Source organism: Lates calcarifer, linkage group LG17 (assembly GCF_001640805.2).
Source record: "Lates calcarifer isolate ASB-BC8 linkage group LG17, TLL_Latcal_v3, whole genome shotgun sequence".
In the NCBI taxonomy this organism is placed as follows: domain Eukaryota; kingdom Metazoa; phylum Chordata; class Actinopteri; family Centropomidae; genus Lates; species Lates calcarifer.
This window is the reverse complement of record NC_066849.1, coordinates 7,285,779-7,307,212: the sequence shown is the minus strand read 5'-3', so window position 1 is coordinate 7,307,212 and position 21,434 is coordinate 7,285,779. Positions and strand designations below refer to the sequence as shown.

The 21,434-nt window shown below is 42.4% G+C and overlaps 1 protein-coding gene across 7 annotated transcripts; it reads left to right on the top strand.

Moving 5' to 3' along the window:
- Positions 1-7: 7 nt before the first annotated feature.
- Positions 8-20,098, top strand: dnm3a (dynamin 3a). Of its 7 annotated transcripts, none has more exons than XM_018670233.2 (22): positions 8-165; positions 614-841; positions 2,803-2,876; positions 3,314-3,463; positions 3,586-3,789; positions 3,967-4,065; positions 4,990-5,150; positions 5,226-5,368; positions 5,485-5,620; positions 5,785-5,852; positions 5,975-6,113; positions 6,213-6,299; positions 6,412-6,482; positions 6,574-6,628; positions 7,659-7,685; positions 8,296-8,409; positions 13,262-13,371; positions 16,497-16,608; positions 17,247-17,408; positions 17,774-17,997; positions 18,087-18,269; positions 19,705-20,098. In XM_018670233.2, exons 2-22 carry the CDS (start codon positions 681-683, stop codon positions 19,736-19,738), a joined length of 2,514 nt encoding a protein of 837 aa, XP_018525749.1. In that variant the 5' UTR covers positions 8-165; positions 614-680; the 3' UTR covers positions 19,739-20,098. The 7 variants fall into 7 exon arrangements, with proteins under 7 accessions (XP_018525749.1, XP_018525750.1, XP_050933066.1 ...); XM_018670234.1 differs by lacking the exon at positions 8-165 and adding an exon at positions 177-416; XM_051077109.1 differs by lacking the exon at positions 8-165 and having other exon boundaries at positions 177-841.
- Positions 20,099-21,434: the final 1,336 nt, after the last annotated feature.

The following is a 21,434-nucleotide window of genomic DNA, read 5'->3' as shown; positions in this document are numbered from 1 at the left end:
CGTTATTTACAGTATATGAATCGTACACTCTGGTTCTAGTTGCACTGTTTATAAGGCTATAGAGGAGCCCTGCCCACTCTGGATATGTGGGATTTTAAATAGCTGTCGGCTGGAGGAGTGACTACTTGCCTGGCGACTGGTAACTCAGGGTACTTTGATAATTGGGTAATAAGTTTGTCTGTCTTCTACATGTGGGGGTTACCGAGTTAAAGTTGCTGATTACCGCGCATGCGCACCAAAGTTGATTCCGTTAGCTGTCAAAGTAGAATGTTTTCCCCCCTGTTCATGGACCAAACTCAGCCCAGCTAGCTCCTTAACCGTATCCAGAGTTAAAGGGAAACAACACATCGCGACCTTTTGGAGTTTTGAAACAACAAAAATGTCCATAGCGAGCAATTTTCCGAGATTTCAGGACCGTGAGTACAAATTCAATCGTCGTTACCAGACGCACTAACGGTAACGTACTAACGGCTGCGGAGGTTGCGGACCTTTACAAGTTGGGACAGACGTTCGAATAGAGTGTTACTTTTTAGGTTTTGTACGTCTCAACAATGAAAATAACATAATTATGAGTAACCATTTACTATGGTAACCACCCTGTCGACTGGTGTAGCCTAGAATCGGAGTAAAACCGGATTTAAAGGAGCTGAGCAGGTAACCTGGCCGGCTACTCCGTTGCGATGGGCAACCGCGGGATGGAGGAGCTGATCCCGCTGGTCAACCGCCTTCAAGATGCCCTGAGCAGCGTGGGACAGAGCTGCAGCCTCCACCTGCCGCAGATCGCTGTGGTGGGCGGTCAGAGCGCAGGAAAGAGCTCCGTCCTTGAAAACTTTGTGGGCAGGTAAGCCACAGACAGTGAACTCTGCATGAACTGTGCTGCAAGGAGCAAGCTCAACTTACACAATCCCTCTCAACTGTGCTTACTCTTGGTGGATATGATTTTTATACATAGTGGAAAAACAAGTACTTCTGATAAAACATCCTTTATCTAGGTTTTATGATGGCTTTTATTAACATTAGTGAATAGTTTACCAGTGCTTTATATATCACTTAAAGGCTATTCATCAGCTTTTGGCTTTCCAAGTTGTGTATAATCTCTTTGACTGTTCTTGGATTTGAGCAAGAAAGATTCATCAGACTTCATCAATGGATTACCAATATTTATAACTGCAGTATTACAAAATACAAATATCAAACACCTCCCTAAAGTACTTTTTAGAGTCTTGCAACAAAGTTGATTGTTCTCATTAATTGTTTATAACTGATCTTTCAAGCATAAGGAAATGATTTACTAATCATTAATAAACTCCTCAGTTACTAATTGAAATTCTGTCTTTCTAACATCCATTAGTTAAAGCTATACACTGCATATGCCTTTATATATACAGTCTATGGTCACAACTGATAAACTGACAGTGCCATTTGAAAGTAACCAAAATGGCCATTATATAATTTGAATAGTGAATTCAACCCTAAATTAATAACAGTAAAAAATCAGTGTGATTCTTGATGTCTGTAAATTAGGACTCATTACAATCTGAATTTGTGATATACTGCTGTTTGCTCATTATGCTAATAGTCAAGCTGTGGTAACTGTGATTTAGGTGCTGGGACATTCACAGAGATTCGCAGTGTTTCATTGAATTGAAACCAGGACTTCAGGCAACTACTGTAACCAATTATAATGCAATGTTGAAATCAGTATGTGTTCAAATATTGGTCTCCACCCAACACCAATGGTATGGCTATATTTGTTGGTCTGAAGTGGTGGATGCCAGAGGTGGCAATGTCTGTGCAATGGAAGCCAGTGCAGCAGCTTATCTCACAGATAGGCCCTGTAGGTGTTTAGACAAGGCTTGTGATTAACATGGCTCTTGAAATGTAGAGGAAGCAACACTCCATTAACTAGAACTGAGCTGAACTGAGCTTTGTTGAGTTCTTTCTTATTCTGACCTTTAATAGATTTCATGGTTCTAAAAATAATGCGGCCCTCACATGAATAACAGGGTTCTTTGGGTAAAGTTAAAATGCAAGTGAGACAGTTTGTTGTGTGATGAGGAAAGTAAGTATTTCCATCCTGTCAGAAAGGAATGCTGGTGAGTAAGTCAGTAGTTTCCTAGTTTCCTACAACCATGGATGAGACAGCGGAGCTCTGTTAACAGAAAGACACCTATGTATTGTCCAGAGCAGTAGGCCATCCAGACTATAATGTGAAGCATTTCCAGGTTGCTGTAAGTGATCGCTTTCCTGAGTGTGTATTGACATTATATCACATACCTCTGGTCTTTGTCTCAGCCATGACTATGTTATGACACCCCTTTTGTGGTGGACTGTGCCAGCTGTTAGATCTGGGACAGGATGTAATAAAACAAACTTCCTGAAACTGATTTTAAACGGAAAGAGGAGGATTATTTTTTTACCCGCTGCATTGTGTTTCTTTACAACACTACATTTAGCTTCTAGCCTTCGATGCTTATCGTTTGAAGAAAAAAAATGTCAACCTTCCAGATCAAGTTGCTGATATTTTGGATACTTTGGCAACTAAGGGAAATTGTTGGAACTTGTTAGTCCCTACAATGCTTTATTATGCCAATGTCTAATAAAAAAAATGATACTGTGTTAGTGTAATGGTCTTATCTGTGCATGTACAATATGTAAAGTAATTAAAATGGCCGATGTGAAGCTAATGTTTCAGGCCAAGACCCTAGTATGCGTCAATATCAACTACCAGTGGCAGTTTGCCTGTGGGGGTGTGTGTGTTAGTGTGTGTCCATGGTCAGTTCAGTTTTTCTTCTCCAACAGAGACTTCCTTCCTCGGGGCTCAGGAATTGTCACTCGCCGACCTTTAATCCTCCAGCTGCTTAGTGCTACCATGGGTGGGTAAAACATACTGTTAATTACAAATGTAGTTGATGTAATGTCAGTCTGCTATGTAAAGCTGCCACCAGATGGCAGTGTGATATTTCAGAAGAACCGAGTGAGACAGTGCTGGAATTGTCATCTTATGTTCAGAACAGAAAGATTGTGTCTCGTGTTTTTGGCCCTCTGGCCTCTTTTGCAGAGAAGCAAAGTAACAGGCTGTACAGCATTTTCATGATCTCAAAAACAATCTCATTTTTTTTTTTTAAATCCTGCCGTATTACTACTGACTTCTTATGGCCTGACCCACAAAAGCTAAAAACAAAAAACAGCTAACATTTTTATGCACTGTAAATGCCTGATAATCTAGAGGCCCCCCAAAATTATGATCACAGAAATAATCTGCTGTTGTCTAACAGATGTTTCTTCTTCTGCTTGTTGTGTGACTTTCCAGAGTATGGTGAATTTCTACATTGTAAGGGAAAGAAGTTCACAGATTTTGATGAGATCAGAAAGGAGATAGAGACAGAAACATGCCGACTCACAGGATCCAATAAGGGTATCTCTCCTGTCCCCATCAACCTACGGATTCATTCACCACATGGTAACACAGTGTGTATTTGTGTATGTTCCCCATATCCATTTACATATGGTCTATTTCTCTGACATGTCTGTGACCTGATTCTGTATTTGTACTCCTCTCAATGTGCACATCTACATTTGCAGTGTTAAACCTGACTCTTGTGGACCTGCCTGGCATCACTAAGGTGCCTGTAGGAGACCAGCCAGCAGACATAGAGTATCAGATACGAGACATGATCATGCAATACATCTGTAAGGAAAACTGTCTCATCCTGGCCGTCACACCAGCCAACACTGACCTGGCCAACTCTGATGCTCTCAAACTAGCCAAAGATGTCGACCCACAGGGTAACGTGTGTGTTTGTGGGGGAGTAAACTTGCATTGTCTCTGGGCTGTTGTTATATCTTGTGAATGTAGCTCTACACCTAGGTGTCCTTAAGTGATTTTATTTTTACGATATTACATTGAAACAACATTGTGTTGTTATATATTGTTCATATGTCTCTTTCTCATTTCCCCTTTAGGCCAGCGCACAATTGGTGTAATCACTAAGCTGGACCTGATGGATGAAGGAACAGATGCCCGGGAAATACTAGAGAACAGGTTGCTTCCTCTACGCAGAGGTGTGCTGCTTATTTGTTTGCATGTGTGGGTATGTGCATGTGTGCTATGTGTGTTGAGCCATCTAGCTGCAATCTAGACACAGGAGCTTCTGTGGAGTGAACCAGCATTATGAATGTGTCTGTTATCACCAACCAGAGGCTGGGTCTCAGCCAAGAACAAAGATGGTTATACACTTAATATGACACCACAGTAGTGCCATTTAGTGTGTGTGTGCGTGTGTGTGTGTATGGCTTTTAGTGTGCATTTTTTCGTGTGTGTGTATACAAGCGAAGAGATTGTATTATCCATCCATTCATCCATTATCTATACTGCTTATCTGTTAAGGGTCACAGGGGCACTGGAGCCCAGAGATCGTATTATTAGCTGCATTAGTTTGTGTAACAGCCAGAAGTGTGGGGGCCGAGAAGGATGATTGGTAGGTACCAGCCTGCCTGATGGCTAATACAAGTTTGCACTTTGTGTGTGTGAGAGAGAGAGGCAGGGACAAAAGGCAAGCAGGCTCCTGGAGCAGTGCACAGACTGGGTAAAGCACCACCAGGTGCTGGCTCCTTCATGCTTCTCTTACAGTGCTAATGCATTAGCCATGGAAGCCCTCTGAAAGAACTGCCCTAGTTGCAGCATAGAGCTGAAGCATTAGATATGGAGCCTGGTGTTATTACATCTATTACTATACTAAATAGGGGATTTGGCCCGCTTCATACCACATGCTCTGCTGTTGTACAAACACACTAATTTCCTGCTTGTATGCCACAGCCGTAATGGAACAAATGGTGGTCTGGGATGAGTTCCCAAGGACACGTCAGAAAATGCAAGTTGAATCTGTCTTACATCAGATTCCTTGATTGTTCTTTTTTCTTGTTGCACATTGTCTTCCTCACAATGATCACGATGCTCTTCATTTCCCTTCTCATCTCCTCCTTCAGGTTACATAGGGGTGGTGAACCGCAGTCAGAAGGACATTGATGGGAAAAAGGATATTAAAGCAGCTTTGCTTGCAGAGGAGAAGTTCTTCCTGTCCCACCCAGCATATAAACACATGGCTGAAAGAATGGGCACCCCATATTTACAAAGAGCACTCAACCAGGTTAAAAATGCACACACACATTGAGAATTAAATACATTGTATGTATGTATTGCTATTGATAATGTTTGTTTGCAGCAACTGACAAACCACATCCGGGACACTTTGCCAGCCTTCCGTAGTCATCTGCAGAGCCAGCTCCTGTCTTTGAACAAAGAGGCTGAGCAGTACAGACAGTATAGTCCTGATGACCCTGCACGCAGGACTAAGACACTACTACAGTCAGTCAGCCACTCAATCTGTGTATGCACGTGTGCCCATTTATTCTCTTTTAATTGATTTATATGTCAATGTTTATATGTGTGTTTCTCCTGGTTTGTGTCTTTTGGTCCTCCAGGTTAGTTCAGCACTTGGCTGTTGACTTTGAGAAGCTGATTGAGGGCTCAGGTGACAAAGTAGACACTGTTAATCTGTCAGGAGGTGCCAGAATCAATCGAATCTTCCATGAGTATTTCCCCTATGAACTGGTCAAGGTGTGTGTGTGATTCTGTGTATGATGATCTTTGCACATATATATCACTTGTCATATAGTGGCTTTGTGAATACTGCGCATGTATTAATATCTGTGACGCTAAGTTGTAATGCTGCTCAGCCAAGTGCTCAACTCTGACTAATAATGTACTGTGTTTTTCTGCAGATTGAGTCTGATGAGAGGAAGATGCGGCGGGAGATAAACTACGCCATCAGAAACATCCACGGTGTCAGGTATAATGTAGCATTCATAAATGTCACAAGCTTTCACATCATTCAGTGTTTTTTGTTCACTGCAGCTGATCTACCTTTTCTTTTTTGTGTTTTCTTCTTTTCCTCCACTTGCCCCCCTATAGGACAGGTCTGTTCACCCCTGACATGGCTTTTGAAGCCATAGTGAAGAAAGAAATATCAAGGCTAAAGGGGCCATGTATTAAATTTATTGACATGGTCAGTCAAGAGCTTATCAATACAGTGTACCAGTGTATCAACAAGGTAAAAAAAACAGTGTGTGTGTGTGTCATGTATTTGCATGATGTATTATACATTTCAGGGTTTTTTCACTGTTTTCAGGCCTGTTTTTTCTCTTTATAGCTCAGTTCCTTTCCCAAACTGCGAGATGAGACAGAGAGGATTGTAACCGCTGAAATCCGTGAACAAGAGAGTAAATGCAGAGATCAGGTCAGAAACATTTGCACATTACATTCACATCACATCAGTTTAACATAACTACTGAATTATTAGGTTTTGTGTGGTTCTGCTTCTTTAGTTAATATATGTCTGCTCTGTTCAGGTCTTGTTACTCATCGACATTCAGCTTGCCTACATAAATACCAAGCATGAAGACTTCATTGGCTTCACTAAGTAAGTAACTTCATCATTTTTTTTACTTTAATGAACTATAAAATTGTGGCACACTACCAGAGTCAATAAATGTTCTCTTCACCCCTCTCAGCGCCCAGCCGACGCACAACAACCAGAGCAATAAGACGGTTGTTGCAGGAAACCAGGTGAGACTTTCAAGTAAAGTCAGTTTTATTTATATAGTGCCAAATCATAACAGAAGTTGTCTCAGGTCACAAGGGTCCATCACTCCAGCACTTAAGTAAGAGTGAAAGGTCTCGACAACTACATTATGATTTGCCTTTCGATTGAGTGACATGATCCCTAGAGGATGTGTCCAAGTGACTTTTGATCTGCAGTAGTGTCACCAGAAGGTTTAACTTCCAACTAAACAACCCAATGATATCCCAGAATCTCATATCATAAACACACGCTATTCACTTTTAGTCCTCTATAACCAGTCTTTCATCCAGAATTGTCTTTGTCGTTTTTAAGAAAAACAAACACAAGCATATTTGTGCATGATTATGTTTTTCTCTTAGATAATGATAAATGCAGGTGTAAACACCCAAAAATGATATTTTGTTGATATTGAGTCTCTGTGGTGCAAAATTTTTGAGCATGCACGGCTATGGACTAAACCTTTCCCATCCATCTTGAATTTTTTTTTTCAGTGACGTCACTGTCCCATGTGTTATCCATTAATCAGTATTAATCAGCATTCATTGCTGCAGATAAATGGGAGATTTTGTGTTGTTCACATTTTACTGAGGGGGATTTTGGGTCCAATCATGCAACCAGAGTTGATCTTGGCTTTTCACAGGAATGCAGTCAAGCAAAAATGAGTCAGTTTTTTTGTCTCAGTATGATATGATTCATGTTTAACATAATATTTATGTGACACATTTGAAGGCAAGGATAATTAAAAGCACAATCCCAGTATAATTGTGTTTAGTCAGTAACCTTGATACACGATGATCATATTAGTAGAACAGCAGTACATTAGAATCATAGCTTTAAGAAATTAAAAAAATGTTGTGTAGTATTTACACAATCTCACATGTTGCTCTGATAGTAGCTAACTATTTAATGATTAATGTCAGTGTCATCCCCAAAAAACGTAATATAAACCCCTAATGACCCCTAAAATGTACTCCATCTTAATTTTACGCCTTCATCTCCTGTTTTTTTCTCCAGGGTGTGGCCACTCCCTCAAGTCTAATAGTAGGAGACCAATGTCTTTAACCCTACTCACTCACTGCTGCCTCTATATTAATCATGGCTTTCATCATCTGCAACTGATGCACTGCTAATGTTTTAAACTCTTTCCCTCTCAGTTACTATTTACATTGTTATGTTATGTCTCAGCCTAATGACCTTTACCCCCTGCAATTCGCCTGCTCCATAAATATGAGCAGATGTTGATACTTTCTTACTCTGCAGGATGCACATATCATTTCTTGGTATCTTTATGTCATTTCATACCTTCTGTACTCTTATTCGTCTTATTGGTTACTCCTGTTGCTATGTTTACTGCCTTTTCTAGTCTTCTGTTTGACCAGTTATGTCCACTGGTGGTCAGTTTTGGTGATTGCCCCATGGCTGCATATTCTATGCCATATATTTAATCTAACTTGCATAAATTTTGTTTTTTCTTCCAGTGTCAATTGTTTCTGACTTTTACTCTTATTTCCATCTGAGGGGTCCCTCATCATGTGACCTGCTTTGCACACATTCATAGGAGTTTATTTTTCATAAACTTGTCTTCTTAATGCCACTGTGATGATGCTGTCAGTCCAGTTATCTGAGCTCCTTATCCTTGGCTGTTGTGCAGGTCATACGCAAGGGCTGGCTGACCATCAGCAACATCGGCATCATGAAAGGTGGGGCCAAGGAGTACTGGTTTATTCTCACTGCAGAGAGCCTGTCATGGTTCAGGGATGATGAGGTGAGGCCCTCACATTAGTTGAATTCCCTTTATGTTCATCATGCTTTTAAACAAGTAGATTACAATAAGATGAGTTATAAAGTAGACTGACATTTCATGTCCTAAAGAAATAGTCAGAACACAGCAGTACGCTTGAGTTGTCACAAATTTATTGACACATACTTCATCTTGAAACAGCATGGTAAATGTGAAGTTGACAGATAATTAAGTAGAAAGGAAAATCTTTTGTCTCTTCATATTGTTATCACAGTTTGAATAAAGCCATCCAGTTTTACTGAAGTAAGCAGAAGTGGCATTCTGTTCTGATGTCAGTGGGGCTGCCATCTGTCTGCCTGTCTGTGCCTGCTGTACAGGAGCAGAAGGTCTGCACAGCAAGTGTAGACAGGCAGACACACCACAACAGTCTTATCCTGTCACAGCTGATGTCACGGGGAGAGGGAAGGACAGAGTAGAGGAAATGAGATCAGAGGAGGAGAGCACATCACAGCAGTTGTACATGGATACAAATAAGCACCTGTAAACATTCACATGTGGATGAAAACACTGTAGACAATGCTGTTGTAGATGAATCTGAGTTGTGTATTGTTTGACAGATATAATTTAGTGGTTGGTAGAAACACTATGTAGAATGCTTTTACAAATAAGCTATTGTTCTGGTATCCACATTGAAATGGTTTGAAGGCCATTTTGTGGCTAAAACTAAACAGACAGACCACCTTTATGGAAGCTTTGTGACATATGACACCATTAAATGTGTAACTAAGAGAGCGTCTTTAACCCTGTTTCGCTGTTTTCTTTGCAATTCTTTGCTGCCACCTGGACCTGCAACTGAGCCTTTCCATTTCCCCCATTCATTCCTCTGAAGCCCCCCTCCCCATTCGCCCCACTCTCCCCTCACTCTTCCCTTTGCTCCCCCTTTTCTTCCTCTTCTGGGAGTTCAGGCATTTGGAGCGGCTCACTCTGACACAGCTGGAGCTGCCCCAAGCCAAACTAAGACACACACATGCACGCACCAACACACACAGTGGACAGACTTGTATATACAGTATACAGTACACATGCGGACTCTGATGTAAACAAACTGGCATGCAAATAGTGGAGAAAAATATACACTCTCTCAGACAGACACATGGTCACTTTTCAGATAAACACTGCACTGCTTGAACACTGTGTTCCCAGACACAGCCCCAGGCATGCATATTGTACACTCACAGTGTTATAGGTTTCCTCTCGCTGTCATCCATTTACTAAGCATTTACAAATCAACTCACACAGACGCACAGACGTAGCACATCTGTGACAGATAATACAAAGACAGCCACGCAAATATCTGGTGACCACATCAGAGAAACAAACTCTGGCGGTCTGCGGATCAACGATGAGACACAGTATGTTTCACTACGAGGATGAAAGCTAGTATGAAAATATAAATCTTCTCAGTTAATTTTGGATCGGTGGAACTTGTCATTTCATACTACCTTGGAAGACTTATCAGCTGTTTATGTGTTTGGAAGGCCTGAGTGCATTGTCAGTCACCCATATTATCACAGAAGATCACATCTACAGCCTTTTCACATGCATCTGTGTTTGTGCAAACACACACGCACGCAGAGTCACACAAGCCAAGCTTCTGCTGCTTCTCTCTTGCAGTTCCCGCTCTCCCTCTCCCCGCCCACACTACCTCCACAGACATTTCTTTTTTCTGCGACTGCTGCCCTCCTCCCCTTTATTTTCTCTTTCTTTACCTCTGTTGCTTTTTCTTCCTCCTTTCTCTCCCTCTCTCTGTCTGTTTCTTTCTTTCTCTATCTCTCTCTCTCTGTCTCCCCTCTTTCTCTGTCTCTCTCCCCTTTCTGTGGTTGGCAGTCTCCCTGGGACTGTGCACATTCCTGGCTGGAAAATCTGAAGCTTTGTCCAAACACCAGCTTCCAAGATCTGCCCAGAGAAATCCCACATGGCTGTTTCTACACTGCAGACCTCCCCCTTTGACTCCCCCCTCTCCTCTCAACTCCTCCACAGGCTCTCTCACAAATACCCCTCTCCCCCACTCCACCCCCATCAACTCCCCTCCCGACCTCCTCTCTCCATCCTTGTGTGGATTGCTTCTATACACCAGTTTTTTTAACCTCTTTAAGTCTGTACAGTCCATCTTCCTCCTGTGCACTACAACATTTGTACCCTGCATTGACCTCATATTGAGAGTTCAGCATAATAATTCACAGTTTAATCTCCACAGCACACTGAACAGACATACATTCCTTCACCCCTCGACTGCCAGGGCTCCACCAGGGAGCCTGAAGAAAAACAGACGGTTCATGCCTATACACTTAATCTGCATGCTCTGTATGTGTATGTGTGTGTGTGTGTGTGTGTGTGTGTGTGTGTGTGTGTGTGTGTGTGTGTGTTTTGTGTGAGGCCTGTTCCGTATCTCAAATCCATTAGTCTGTAGGAAGAGGAGACAGAGCTTCAGACACCACAGCTCCTGATGTATGATCCTTCACAACCACGCTGACACCAGTGGGAATATGAAACACACACACACACACACACACACACACACACACACATATATACAAAGCAGTGCCATGATGTCTGTGAATACGAGAGTTATCATATTGCCACACAAATACACATGCAGGAACTCAACATACGTGAGGCACTCTCTGCAGGGAAAAAAAATCACTTAGTGTAGAGCTTCTCTACAGTGAATGTGTGTGAAGAAGCTCAATTAATCAGCTAGTTTTTAGAGTTTCTGCTTTAAATATTGGTAAAACTACAGTCAGTCATAAGGTCTAGTTTCCTGGTTTGAATGTACTGTATGTAAATTTCTCTGCCTTGAAACTATGTATCACCCGCTGTTAACGAAGACACTTAATTCAAGCTGATAAATGCTACAAAATGGATGACACAATTTGTAACTTAGTATAGAGTCGATCACTGTATTTGAAGAGATGAAAGCTGGTGATAGTGTATGCACATTTAAAGGCATCTACACATCTGCAAGCAAGAAACATCAGAGAATAGTAGACTATATTCGCGTCAGCACAGAATACATGCAGGTTTTCATGTTGTCCTGAATCTTGCTGCGGAGGCACTTCCTTGCACAGTCTAACCAATGTGCAGACTACTGTACACCAGTAAGATCCTGAACAGGTAGTCTGAACACTGGGATGACGGAGCAGGACCCTTTCTCACTTTCTCCTCAGCCTCGCCTTTTCCCATCTCTGGTTGTTTGCTAGCAGTCCTGCCCACGGCGGCGGGGAATCAGCAAAAGGTTTCCTCCTGTTATTCTTGTCTTTCTTATCCTGTGTCAGTGCTGTGTCGCAGGGTGAGGGGTCTCACATGCACATCAGACATCCACTCCTACGGGTGTTCCTCCTTCAGAGATGTTCGTGGATGTTGAGCTGGGCGTCCGCAGGGCTGTGTCCCGGCGTAGTATCCAGTCTTGACGTGGCACATTCACTCATTCAGCTAGGGATCTGCCTGTTCACTCGGGGAAGGCATAAGGAAATAAGGGGAGTGAGAGAAGGAGAGAGATTTAGGGAGGAACTTAGCAGCCATATATGGGTTGATGGGACCCATGGGGAATCAACTTTGGAGTGGTCTGCAGTTTCTCCCCACTCTTGCACACTCTCTCCTACTCTCTATGTTCCTCAACTCTTCCTCATCTACTTTAGCAAACTTTACCTCCTTCTATCCTTCTATCCACCTCTATCCCTCCTCTTCCTCTCTTCCTCATCTCTACTTTCTATTTCTACCCCATCAGAACACCCTATACTCTCTCCAGTCTCCTCCCCCTATGTCTAAAGCGATCCCAGATGTTGCTCTATGGGCGCCAATCGCGTTCTGTCATTTTTTTTCAGCCTCTGTTACAGGAAGTGGGCCCCTTTGGAAAAAAGGAAAGAGGAACGAAGGAAGAGAGTCGTAGGGTTCAGGGGAGCACTGAGAGAGGGAAATGTACTACCAGCACACTCACATCTCATACCACATGTGTGCACGTGCTCTGACGCAGGCGCACACACGTGCATCCACACACACAGACAAGATCCAGGATTTTTAGGACACCCTCTTTGGCAGGCCCGCTTTTCTATGGAAGTCACCTTTCTTTTTCATTTTTATCCTCTCTTTACCTCATCTGTGGCTGCTCTTATCACCAAACTTTTGGAAGCCCCCTTCTCAAAGGTTAGCAAGAGGGAGCAGTCCAGGGAAGAGAGATGAGGGGGAAGGGTTTCACTTTAGGAGAAATGTTGTGTTAGAGCTTGAGTCTGAGTAATGACTTTCACATGTGGGCCCGGCCTCTCTCCCTCTTTTTTTCATACTCCTTCTCTCATTCCCTCCCTCCCTGCTTCAGTTCTCTGTACCCTGCCTCCATACTGTCTGGTTCTCCTCACTCTGGCCATTCCACTCCTCCAACTGTTTTCTGTCATTCATAAGTCCCCATGGTGATGACAGACTATAGACTTATGGCATCTCTTTCCCCTTCTCTCTCTCTCTTTTACTGTCTCTCTTTCACTAGTTAGTGGGTTGTTAATGTGAGTCAGTCTGACAGGCAGACTCATCATCTGATATGAACTCGGATGCTCGGCTTGCACAGTGTTCCACATCTCCCGTTCGCCTCTCTGTCTGACACTTTTCCTCTTGCAGTTCAAGTCTCTTGGCCCCTCTTTCCTCTCTAGACGCAGGCTGAAAAATATTTACTACCAGACACGCAACTATTTTAGCTAAAGCCCCCAAGTGAGCTGTTTTCAGTCTGTTGTTTTTTGCTATCAACACCTGTGTGTTCCTCTCTGTGATACCATATTTTACTCTGCATACCTCTGTCAAACTTTATCTCTCTGTATTCTATCTTTTCCAGGAGAAGGAGAAGAAGTATATGCTTCCTCTGGACAACTTAAAGCTCAGAGATGTGGAGAAGGGCTTCATGTCCAGCAAATTTGTCTTTGCTGTCTTCAACACAGAATCAAGGTTTGTGTGTGTGAGTGTGTGTGTGGCTGGAGGCCTGTGTTTGTGTATGTGCATGTTTGGTGAGTGAGTGAGTGCGTGAGCAGAAAAGGGAGTTGTGTTCTTGTCACCTGCTTGCTAAGTTGCAGTGATATTTTACAAGGGTGGACACTTTGGAGGAGGAAAGGGAGGAGATGTCAGAGCGTTGTTTTGCCCTTCCTTTGACCTCTTCCTCTCAACTTTGCCACCGGAACTGAAAGGATATCCAGTGGGTACTAAAGTGGGTGTAGATTTTTTTTTTTTTTTTTGTCTCAGAGTATATGCCAGGCTGTTGAGGGCAGGGCAGGGTTTGAGTTTGCTGGGTTTATGTGTGTGAAACAGATTGAGAAAGACAGAGAGACAAAGAGAGAGCATAAGAGAAAGAGAGAGAGAGTGTGTTTAGGAGCTGGAGCAGACCCAAAGCCTGGCTGATTGTACCAGACCATGTGGGCTTTGTTTATAATTCTGTGCTATGCTGCATTCAGACACACAAACTGGATCTGTGTGTTGCATGTGTGTGAGTGCACATGTGTGTACGTGCCTTTGCCAATGTGTGTGTGTATAGACCACAGCATACCGACGGCAGGCTCATTAAACAGCTAATCAAAGCCAGAGAGCTTGGATCAGAGATGAGGCTGCTCTTGTTTGGAAAGAATTGCTCGACTCACCACAAAAAGGAGGGAGAGAGAAGAACTGGAAGGGCTGAGAGGAGAAAGAGAGCAGGAGAGAGAGTATCAGAGCCATCGGCCAGGAATGTGTCAAAGTCTGTCCTATGGCGCCCCCCCCCCCCCCCCTTCCCTGCGCCCTCACTCTGTTGCTCTTTCTGTATTTGCATGTGTGTGTGTGACTCTGTGTGTGTGTGTGTGTGGCAGACATTGCAGTGGTTTTGTCCCTGTCTGACAGTAATCAAAAACCTCAGGAAACTCTTCAAATCTAAAGCAGTCAGGGCTCTGCAGAAATTCCTCAAGATGAGTGAAAAAACTCACATTGGTTATAAGATGGGGAGAGGATAGCAGAGGGGACAAGAAAAAAATGAACGATGTTAGTGATAAATCAGCACAGAGAACAATTCTAATGTGTGCTCACTGGTGTATACAAATGTTAGTGTCCTGATCTTAGAGTAATAGCACTCTAGTATTGTCATCTTTGGCCTGGCTCCCTGTCTGTTAGCCACCACGCCCCGACTTATTAGCCTCACCCATCCTAGCCCAGCCATAAGCTCACAAACTGAGCTTGAGCCTCTTTCTTTCTGTACAGCTCTCTGTTACTGCAGTCTGTCTGTTTTCTCTCTCCTTTTCTGTTGTCTCTCATTCTCACACACACAAAGGTTTCACATATTTGAGGTTAATTGCTATGTGTTCTGAATGTGAGAAGGGAACAACAAAAGGAGGAAAGAAACAACTGAGTGATTAAAGAAAAATGTTTAACAGATGGGCCACAGCCTGCTCCAGATCTTTTGCTTGGGTTGTCTTTTGCTTTGCTGTGCTGCCTACACAGCCAAAGCACAGATATGGTATGATGGTGTGAAGAGGAAAGAGAGATAAAAGATAGAATAAATAACAGTGGAAAAAATAGATGATGGAGATGAGGGGATTAGTTGCAGAGAGGGAGGTCACGTCAAGCACAGCAGTTGGAGAGAAATAAATGAAACTGTTTTATTTTGTAAATGCGCATGTGTGTCTTTAGGTGTGTGAGTATCTGCCTAGTTGAAAGTGCCTGAATTTTCATGTGCGTAGCATTTGTAAGTGGACTATTCTTTCTTTACATTCCTTTGGATCATATAATATACTCCTAACATACTAAATTTTGGGGAGACTGGCCCAGTCTGTTAAACCTTTTTTTCCATCAAGGACCTGTTTTCAATCTGTGTTTCCCAGCACAGGCCAGACCCATGAGGGTTTGCACGAGGCCCAGTGACCCGTGTCACCCCTGTATCAAGTCATTTACACAAGATGTGGGAATAGGACACAGGTCAGCCAGTGCACCACTTAAATAGGTCTACACACAGTGCATTGGACCAGGCTGTGACAATTGCACTATTAATAATTTAGTTTTTAATTTTAGCCCCCCCCCCAAAGTTAAAGATTGTCTTATAGCGTAAATCACATATAAACTTATCAACACAAGGGACTGAACAAAGAGGCATGGAAGTTTTGAAATAATTAATCAGATTACATTTTATTTGACATATCATTTATAGCAATATTTACACTTGATCATTATTTTATGCAACTACAAGAAAAGAGACATAAGAATTTTTTAGTAGTTGTGTGTAGCAGTGCAGGTGAGTTGTATTTGTCTGAGGGTTGAATTACACTAAATCTAGAACTACAACTTATTATGTTGTCAGTTTTATGATAAGGAATGTTTTTAATGGTTTCAAGGCAGCCTTGTTCCATTAACGTTTGACTTGGGGGGTGGTTGAGAAATTAGAACACAAACAGCAAAACGATCCATTTGGTCTTAGTAATTTTTTTTGCTCTGATGTCCTATTTTAAATACACCGTACACTAACTCATAATAGGCAACTGGCTTCATCTTAAAAGTAACAGGTCTTAAGTGATAATTATAATTATTGAATGATAGAGCATGTGACTGAGGCTGACAGTGTTCTGCAGGAGACACTTTTTTCGTAAGACTAGGAAGTAACTTCTTCCCACAAGATGTGCAGACTTGTTTTGTTTCCACTGGAAGTGAACATGGTACGAATTAGCAGCCAGCATGCAGCTATAAATGACTGAAAACATCGTTGGTCAGCTGAAATTATCCCACACACTGTGACTAAAACTCTGTCTACTTCACCTACACTGAATCCATAAGAGAGACCAATAACAACATTTCTAAAAGGTCAGACTTCCTATTTTGGACAATGCTTGTCATACAGCATGTGGTCACTCAACACTGTGTATGCTGTTGTTACAACCTGTGGATGATTTTGGTATGTGCTGTATGTCTCTGTGGCATAAGTAAGATAACCCCTGGGTCAGTCTCCCCACAACTTGATTTATTTAAGGTTCTGTGTTTATTACTCTGTGTTGTGGAAAGAGTGTTATTAGTGGTGAAGAGGTGTAGCTTTTGGAGTCTTCTGACAATATTGCAATGAATTGCAGGAACGTGTATAAGGACTACAAATGCCTGGAGTTGGCCTGCAACTCTCAGGAGGAGCTGGACAGCTGGAAGTCTTCTCTGCTACGGGCCGGAGTCTACCCTGAGAAAGTCACTGTTAGTACTCTGACCCCTAATTCAACCTAATTAAACCCAAGCCTGACCTTAGCTGTGGGGAGCTGCACCTGTCTACATCTCACCTTTTTGTCATATGCATTTTTTGCCTTTTCTAACCTTAAAGCCTGGCCATAACCCTGTACCCCTCTCTCTCCATGTTCCCCCTTTTCTTCCCCTGCCAAAGTGAAAAAGCAAGTCCCCCACCCCTTCCATCTCGCTCTGTCGTTGGCTCTTCAGCACAGCATTCTTGGCCCATGATGTCACTACAATATGTGTGTATGTGTGTGTGTTCTAGTCTGTTTCTAATCAGCAGTTCCTCGTCCCTCACCCACTCCCCCTTTTCTTTCTTCTGCCCATTCCTCTTTACCTCCCTCTTCTGTGTTCCCTCTATTCTGCTCTCTATGTTCCTATCACTGTGGCTCTATACTTCTTCTCATCACCAGCACAAAATAGATGACAAGATATGGCAATACACATCACTTCACACAGCATCTCTATTAGCATGAAATTGCCAGCTGTGTTATCTCAGCAAGTCCCTGCAGCACATTACACCACACTATACATCACTGGTTAGAAACAAATGGACAATCTTAACAGTGTATGTTGCGATTCTCCCAACTCTTGTCTGTGTCACCCAGGTGGATGGACAGGGAAATGGATCACCTGAAAACTTCACAGATCCCCAGCTGGAGCGTCAGGTGGAAACCATTCGTAACCTGGTTGACTCCTACATGAGCATCATCTATAAGACTGTCAGGGACTTAATGCCAAAGACTATTATGCACCTTATTATCAACAGTGTAAGCTATCTCGACCACACTCTAAACTGTTTATTTGTTTGTACTTTCTGTCTGTAAACTCCCTCACTCCCCAGGAAAACCTTCTTTCTCTCTCTGTTGGTTTAAAACCTTTTGTTTTGCATTAATCTTTGTCATAACTTGGCAATTAGAATCTGTATTCCTTTGTCTACCATGCAAGTATTCTCCATTTGAAACACTACTTGAGCATTTTCCAATGACGTGAAAAAGAGAAACCAAAGAAAAAAAATATGATTTTCAACATCCCTTTAAGAATCTAGAGTCATAATCCCAACTCAGAGTAAAATATCACTTTACAAAGTCTAACATTTTGACTTGTCACAGCTGTTTATAATCCCTCTCCGTAGGTGAAGGAGTTCATTAGCTCTGAGCTCCTGGCCCAGCTCTACGCTCTGGGAGAATGCTCAGCGCTGATGGATGAGTCACCAGAGCAGCAGCGGCACCGGGAGGAAGTGCTTCGCAAACACGCTGCCCTGAAGGAGGCGCTCGCTGTCATTGGAGAAATCTCCACCTCTACCTGCACCACCCCTCTGCCTCCACCTGTCGACTCCTCCTGGATACAACCCTCCAGGTACAAACATGCACACACATTGTTAGACCACAGTGATGCATAGATGCATGCAGGAAACAAAACTGTGCTTCCAATGACTGTCTTTTAAGGTTCTCCTCTCCACTTAGTCCAACACTCCCTAAAAACTCATTGACCGGCGCCAGGCCAATGATTCGTGGTCATGCTCCACCTGTTCCTCGGGTGCCCACTCCCACCAGACCCACCGCTTTCCAGAGTGCTGATGGCCTTCAGCAGCTCACTGGCCAACCAAGCCGTGGTCCTTTTGTGCCAAGGTGACTCTGAAACCAGACAATTAGGCCCTGAAATCTGACCTGTTATATTATGATGACCTCCAATCTGTCACTCACACATACACATGGCATATGCACTCACACAGATGCAATCAAACCTTACGCTACAGAGGCACAGGGGTAGAGGGAATTGTTATTTGAGCTGGGTGGGGGTCTGCTGGAAAATGTGTTTCTCATATTCTTTTTCCCATCAGCCTCAGTAGACAGGACTTCTCTCTGTGCAGCTTTCTACTGGAGCCAGAGACAACAGGCTGAGCGCTCTGTCAAGTTTTCATCTTTCCCTCTGTCCTTCATCCCCCCATTTTTCCTCTTTCTCCTAGCATGCATTTTGTTTTATTGCCTTCCCCAGTTTCCCTCATGCAATAACCGTTATTTTTCCTTTTCCCCCTACTTCTTTTTCTTGTACATTTCTTCACTTCTCCTCTTTCACTGGTTCCTCCCCTGCTTTTGGCCTGTCTCTCCTTTTTCTCTCTGCCTCATTTCCTCTGTGCTCTCCAATGGTTCTTTAGGTTCTTTCCCGCATACAGTCTCCCTCTTTCCTTTCCTGTCTCTTTCCAACCAACCTTATGCCTCTTTTCTTTACTCACTCTCCGTCTTCCCTATAGATATACAGTACATGGACATGAGGGTACTTCTATAAGTTCTATCTCTTGTATTCATATTTATTCTAATTTTTTGTAAAGTCTATTGACACTGGATAAAGGCCCTGACATGTTAAGCAATCAAATATCAAACACTGTAATGAAGACAAAAAATCTGACCATATAAAAGTTTTTTTTTTTTTTTTTTAATATATTGAAATGTGTGAGCAGGGAGCGCTGTAGGCAAGATTTGGATGATTTTTATTCTAAGCTGTATATCTCTCCTCTGTCCTCTCCTACTTATTCTGTAGTAAGTAGCTCTCTAATTACCAGTAATTTTTCCTCACCCTCCTTCACCAGTTTCCTCTATGTTCTCCTTTCAAATACTGCCAATTACCACCATGTAATAGTTTTTTCAAGTTTTCACATTTTTCATGAGAAGCCTATGATCCAGGGGTGACTTAGGTTTTTTTTTAAGTGTTCACTGAATGGCCAACACAGTTTTATAGCTGCAGTGGAGACATAGGCCTGTGTTTTAAATGTAATCTAGGAATAATATGTGAATAAATTAAACTTCAGTTCAAGTCCTGATCTGTGTCATAACCTAAAGTAGACCTAACTGTGGTATATATAGGCTTATGAATTATGATGATGAGGGATTAGACTTTATCTCTATTACCCTCTTGAAATCATGCAGAGGACATGTGGATAAACCTTTTTTCTCTGGGAAAGATATTAAATGTTGGCATATGGTTATTTTCCTAGAGATTTACATAAGATTGTTGTAAAATATATTGAACCATACAGTAAACGCATTGATCTGATCTTCTCTCCAGGAGGCAACCTCCAGCTATCCCAAATGTGAAATAACAGCCCCTTCTGCTCAGAACTCCATTACCCATCCACCCCAGTGATCCTTCCAGCTGCAGCTGACTGCTACCCAGAGACCCCCATGACCTGTGTGATGTGTAATCCATCTGAAGCATTATGCTGGGCTTCTTGCTGTCTCCTCTGGGAGCTGCCGTCTGCAAAATTCACTCCGTCTCGAGCCTGTTTTGTACATAATATCATTGGCCATAAATGATGGAATGTGCTCGACTGTCTGCTGACTTTTCTCAAGTGCCTGGACTTTGTGTAAATAAAAATACCATTTTTGAGCTATTCTAATAAAAGAGATCACATACGCACTATTTTAACTGTTTTTGAATAAACAGTTGTTTTATTTTTGAACATGTATCCTGATTGTTCATTATTTGAAGGCTTGAAAGGAATACTGTTTTCTATGGCAGCACTACTAATTTTTTTCTCTATTGTGTTTCCACTTAGCTGAATTAAATATTTAATCACTTATAAGTGGTTTATCAGCAGATTGCAAACTGAGGTCCAGGGATGAATAACGGACTGTACAGAAGTTTAAGCAATTCCCAAAACATGAAAACCGCTCAGTATACGTTCTTAGATAATATTTAAGTTTAATTATCATCAGACGTTATCTCGTCTACAACTGCAGATAAAAATATTATCCAATATGTCCAAAAACACTTTAGATTTAGATTTAACATATGTTGGCTTATAGTGCACTCTGACAGAAACTTGGTGTATGCTTTATTAACAGTATTGCTTACATGCTTACGTATACCCGGCTACATCGTTAAGATGCATGTTACTCTGAGAGTCTGTGACGCGCTGGTATTACGTCGCACTCTCCCTGTCTGTGGAAGTGTGGTTGTCTGAGGAGGAGGCCGCACAGATACAGTCAGCTCGACTGAACTTTGTGTTAAAGTCGGGCTTCGTCTTCTGTCAACACCATGGCGCCACAGCAGCAGTCAAAACCGACTGCAAAGCGCGCCGTTACATTTTGTACCAAGCCAGGAAAAGGAGAGGTGAAGGTATGACACCTAGCGTCCACCGCACATTGTGGCTGGGTTTAACTTGCATTCCTGCTCTCTGCCGTGGACACGCTGGTAACTCTGCTCTGTGTTAGTTGTAGAAAATATACACAGTCGTAGTAGTTCTGGTGTGTTTTAGCGACACGCTGTTGCATTGAAAGCCATAGTGGAAGAAGATAATACGATGGCATGTATTTGCTCTTTCATATATTGAAACAAAAACTAAAAATCAAAAATAAACATAATGTAATTCCACTTTTCATCACAGAGAATGCTTGACAAAAAAGGGGGTCATTTTAATTCAGTTTAAGGAAGGTACTTCAACTTAAATTAATAGATTCAAACTGCTGCTGGGCAGCTCTCTGCAGGTTGAAAGTTTATTGTACAGGCGGCGTGAAAACTTCAACAGGTGTTTCTAATCAGCTGGCGAAGCCACGGCGCCTGCGGCGACGTCACTGGTTTTGGGGTGTGGCCGGCTATGCAGCTACATGGTCGACGGTCCTGTAAGAGCAGCTCTCTGCGCTGACTCCCGGGTTTACTTGCGTAGTACTACATTATTGGAAGAGACCAGTCAGGTTCATAAAGGTAAAAATCGAATAGGAGCTCTCATTATTGTCGCAACTTAAAAACTCTGATGTCTTCAAAATTCTCACTTCCTCAGCCAAAACCTTTAATTT

Bases quoted from the DNA above. Each gene is read 5' to 3' on its own strand.
- dnm3a (XM_018670233.2), top strand. From the start codon at position 681: ATGGGCAACCGCGGGATGGAGGAGCTGATCCCGCTGGTCAACCGCCTT. The intron at 5,369-5,484 runs GTCAGTCAGCCA...TTGGTCCTCCAG, and splicing joins AGGACTAAGACACTACTACA to GTTAGTTCAGCACTTGGCTG. The intron at 18,270-19,704 runs GTGACTCTGAAA...TCTTCTCTCCAG, and splicing joins CGTGGTCCTTTTGTGCCAAG to GAGGCAACCTCCAGCTATCC.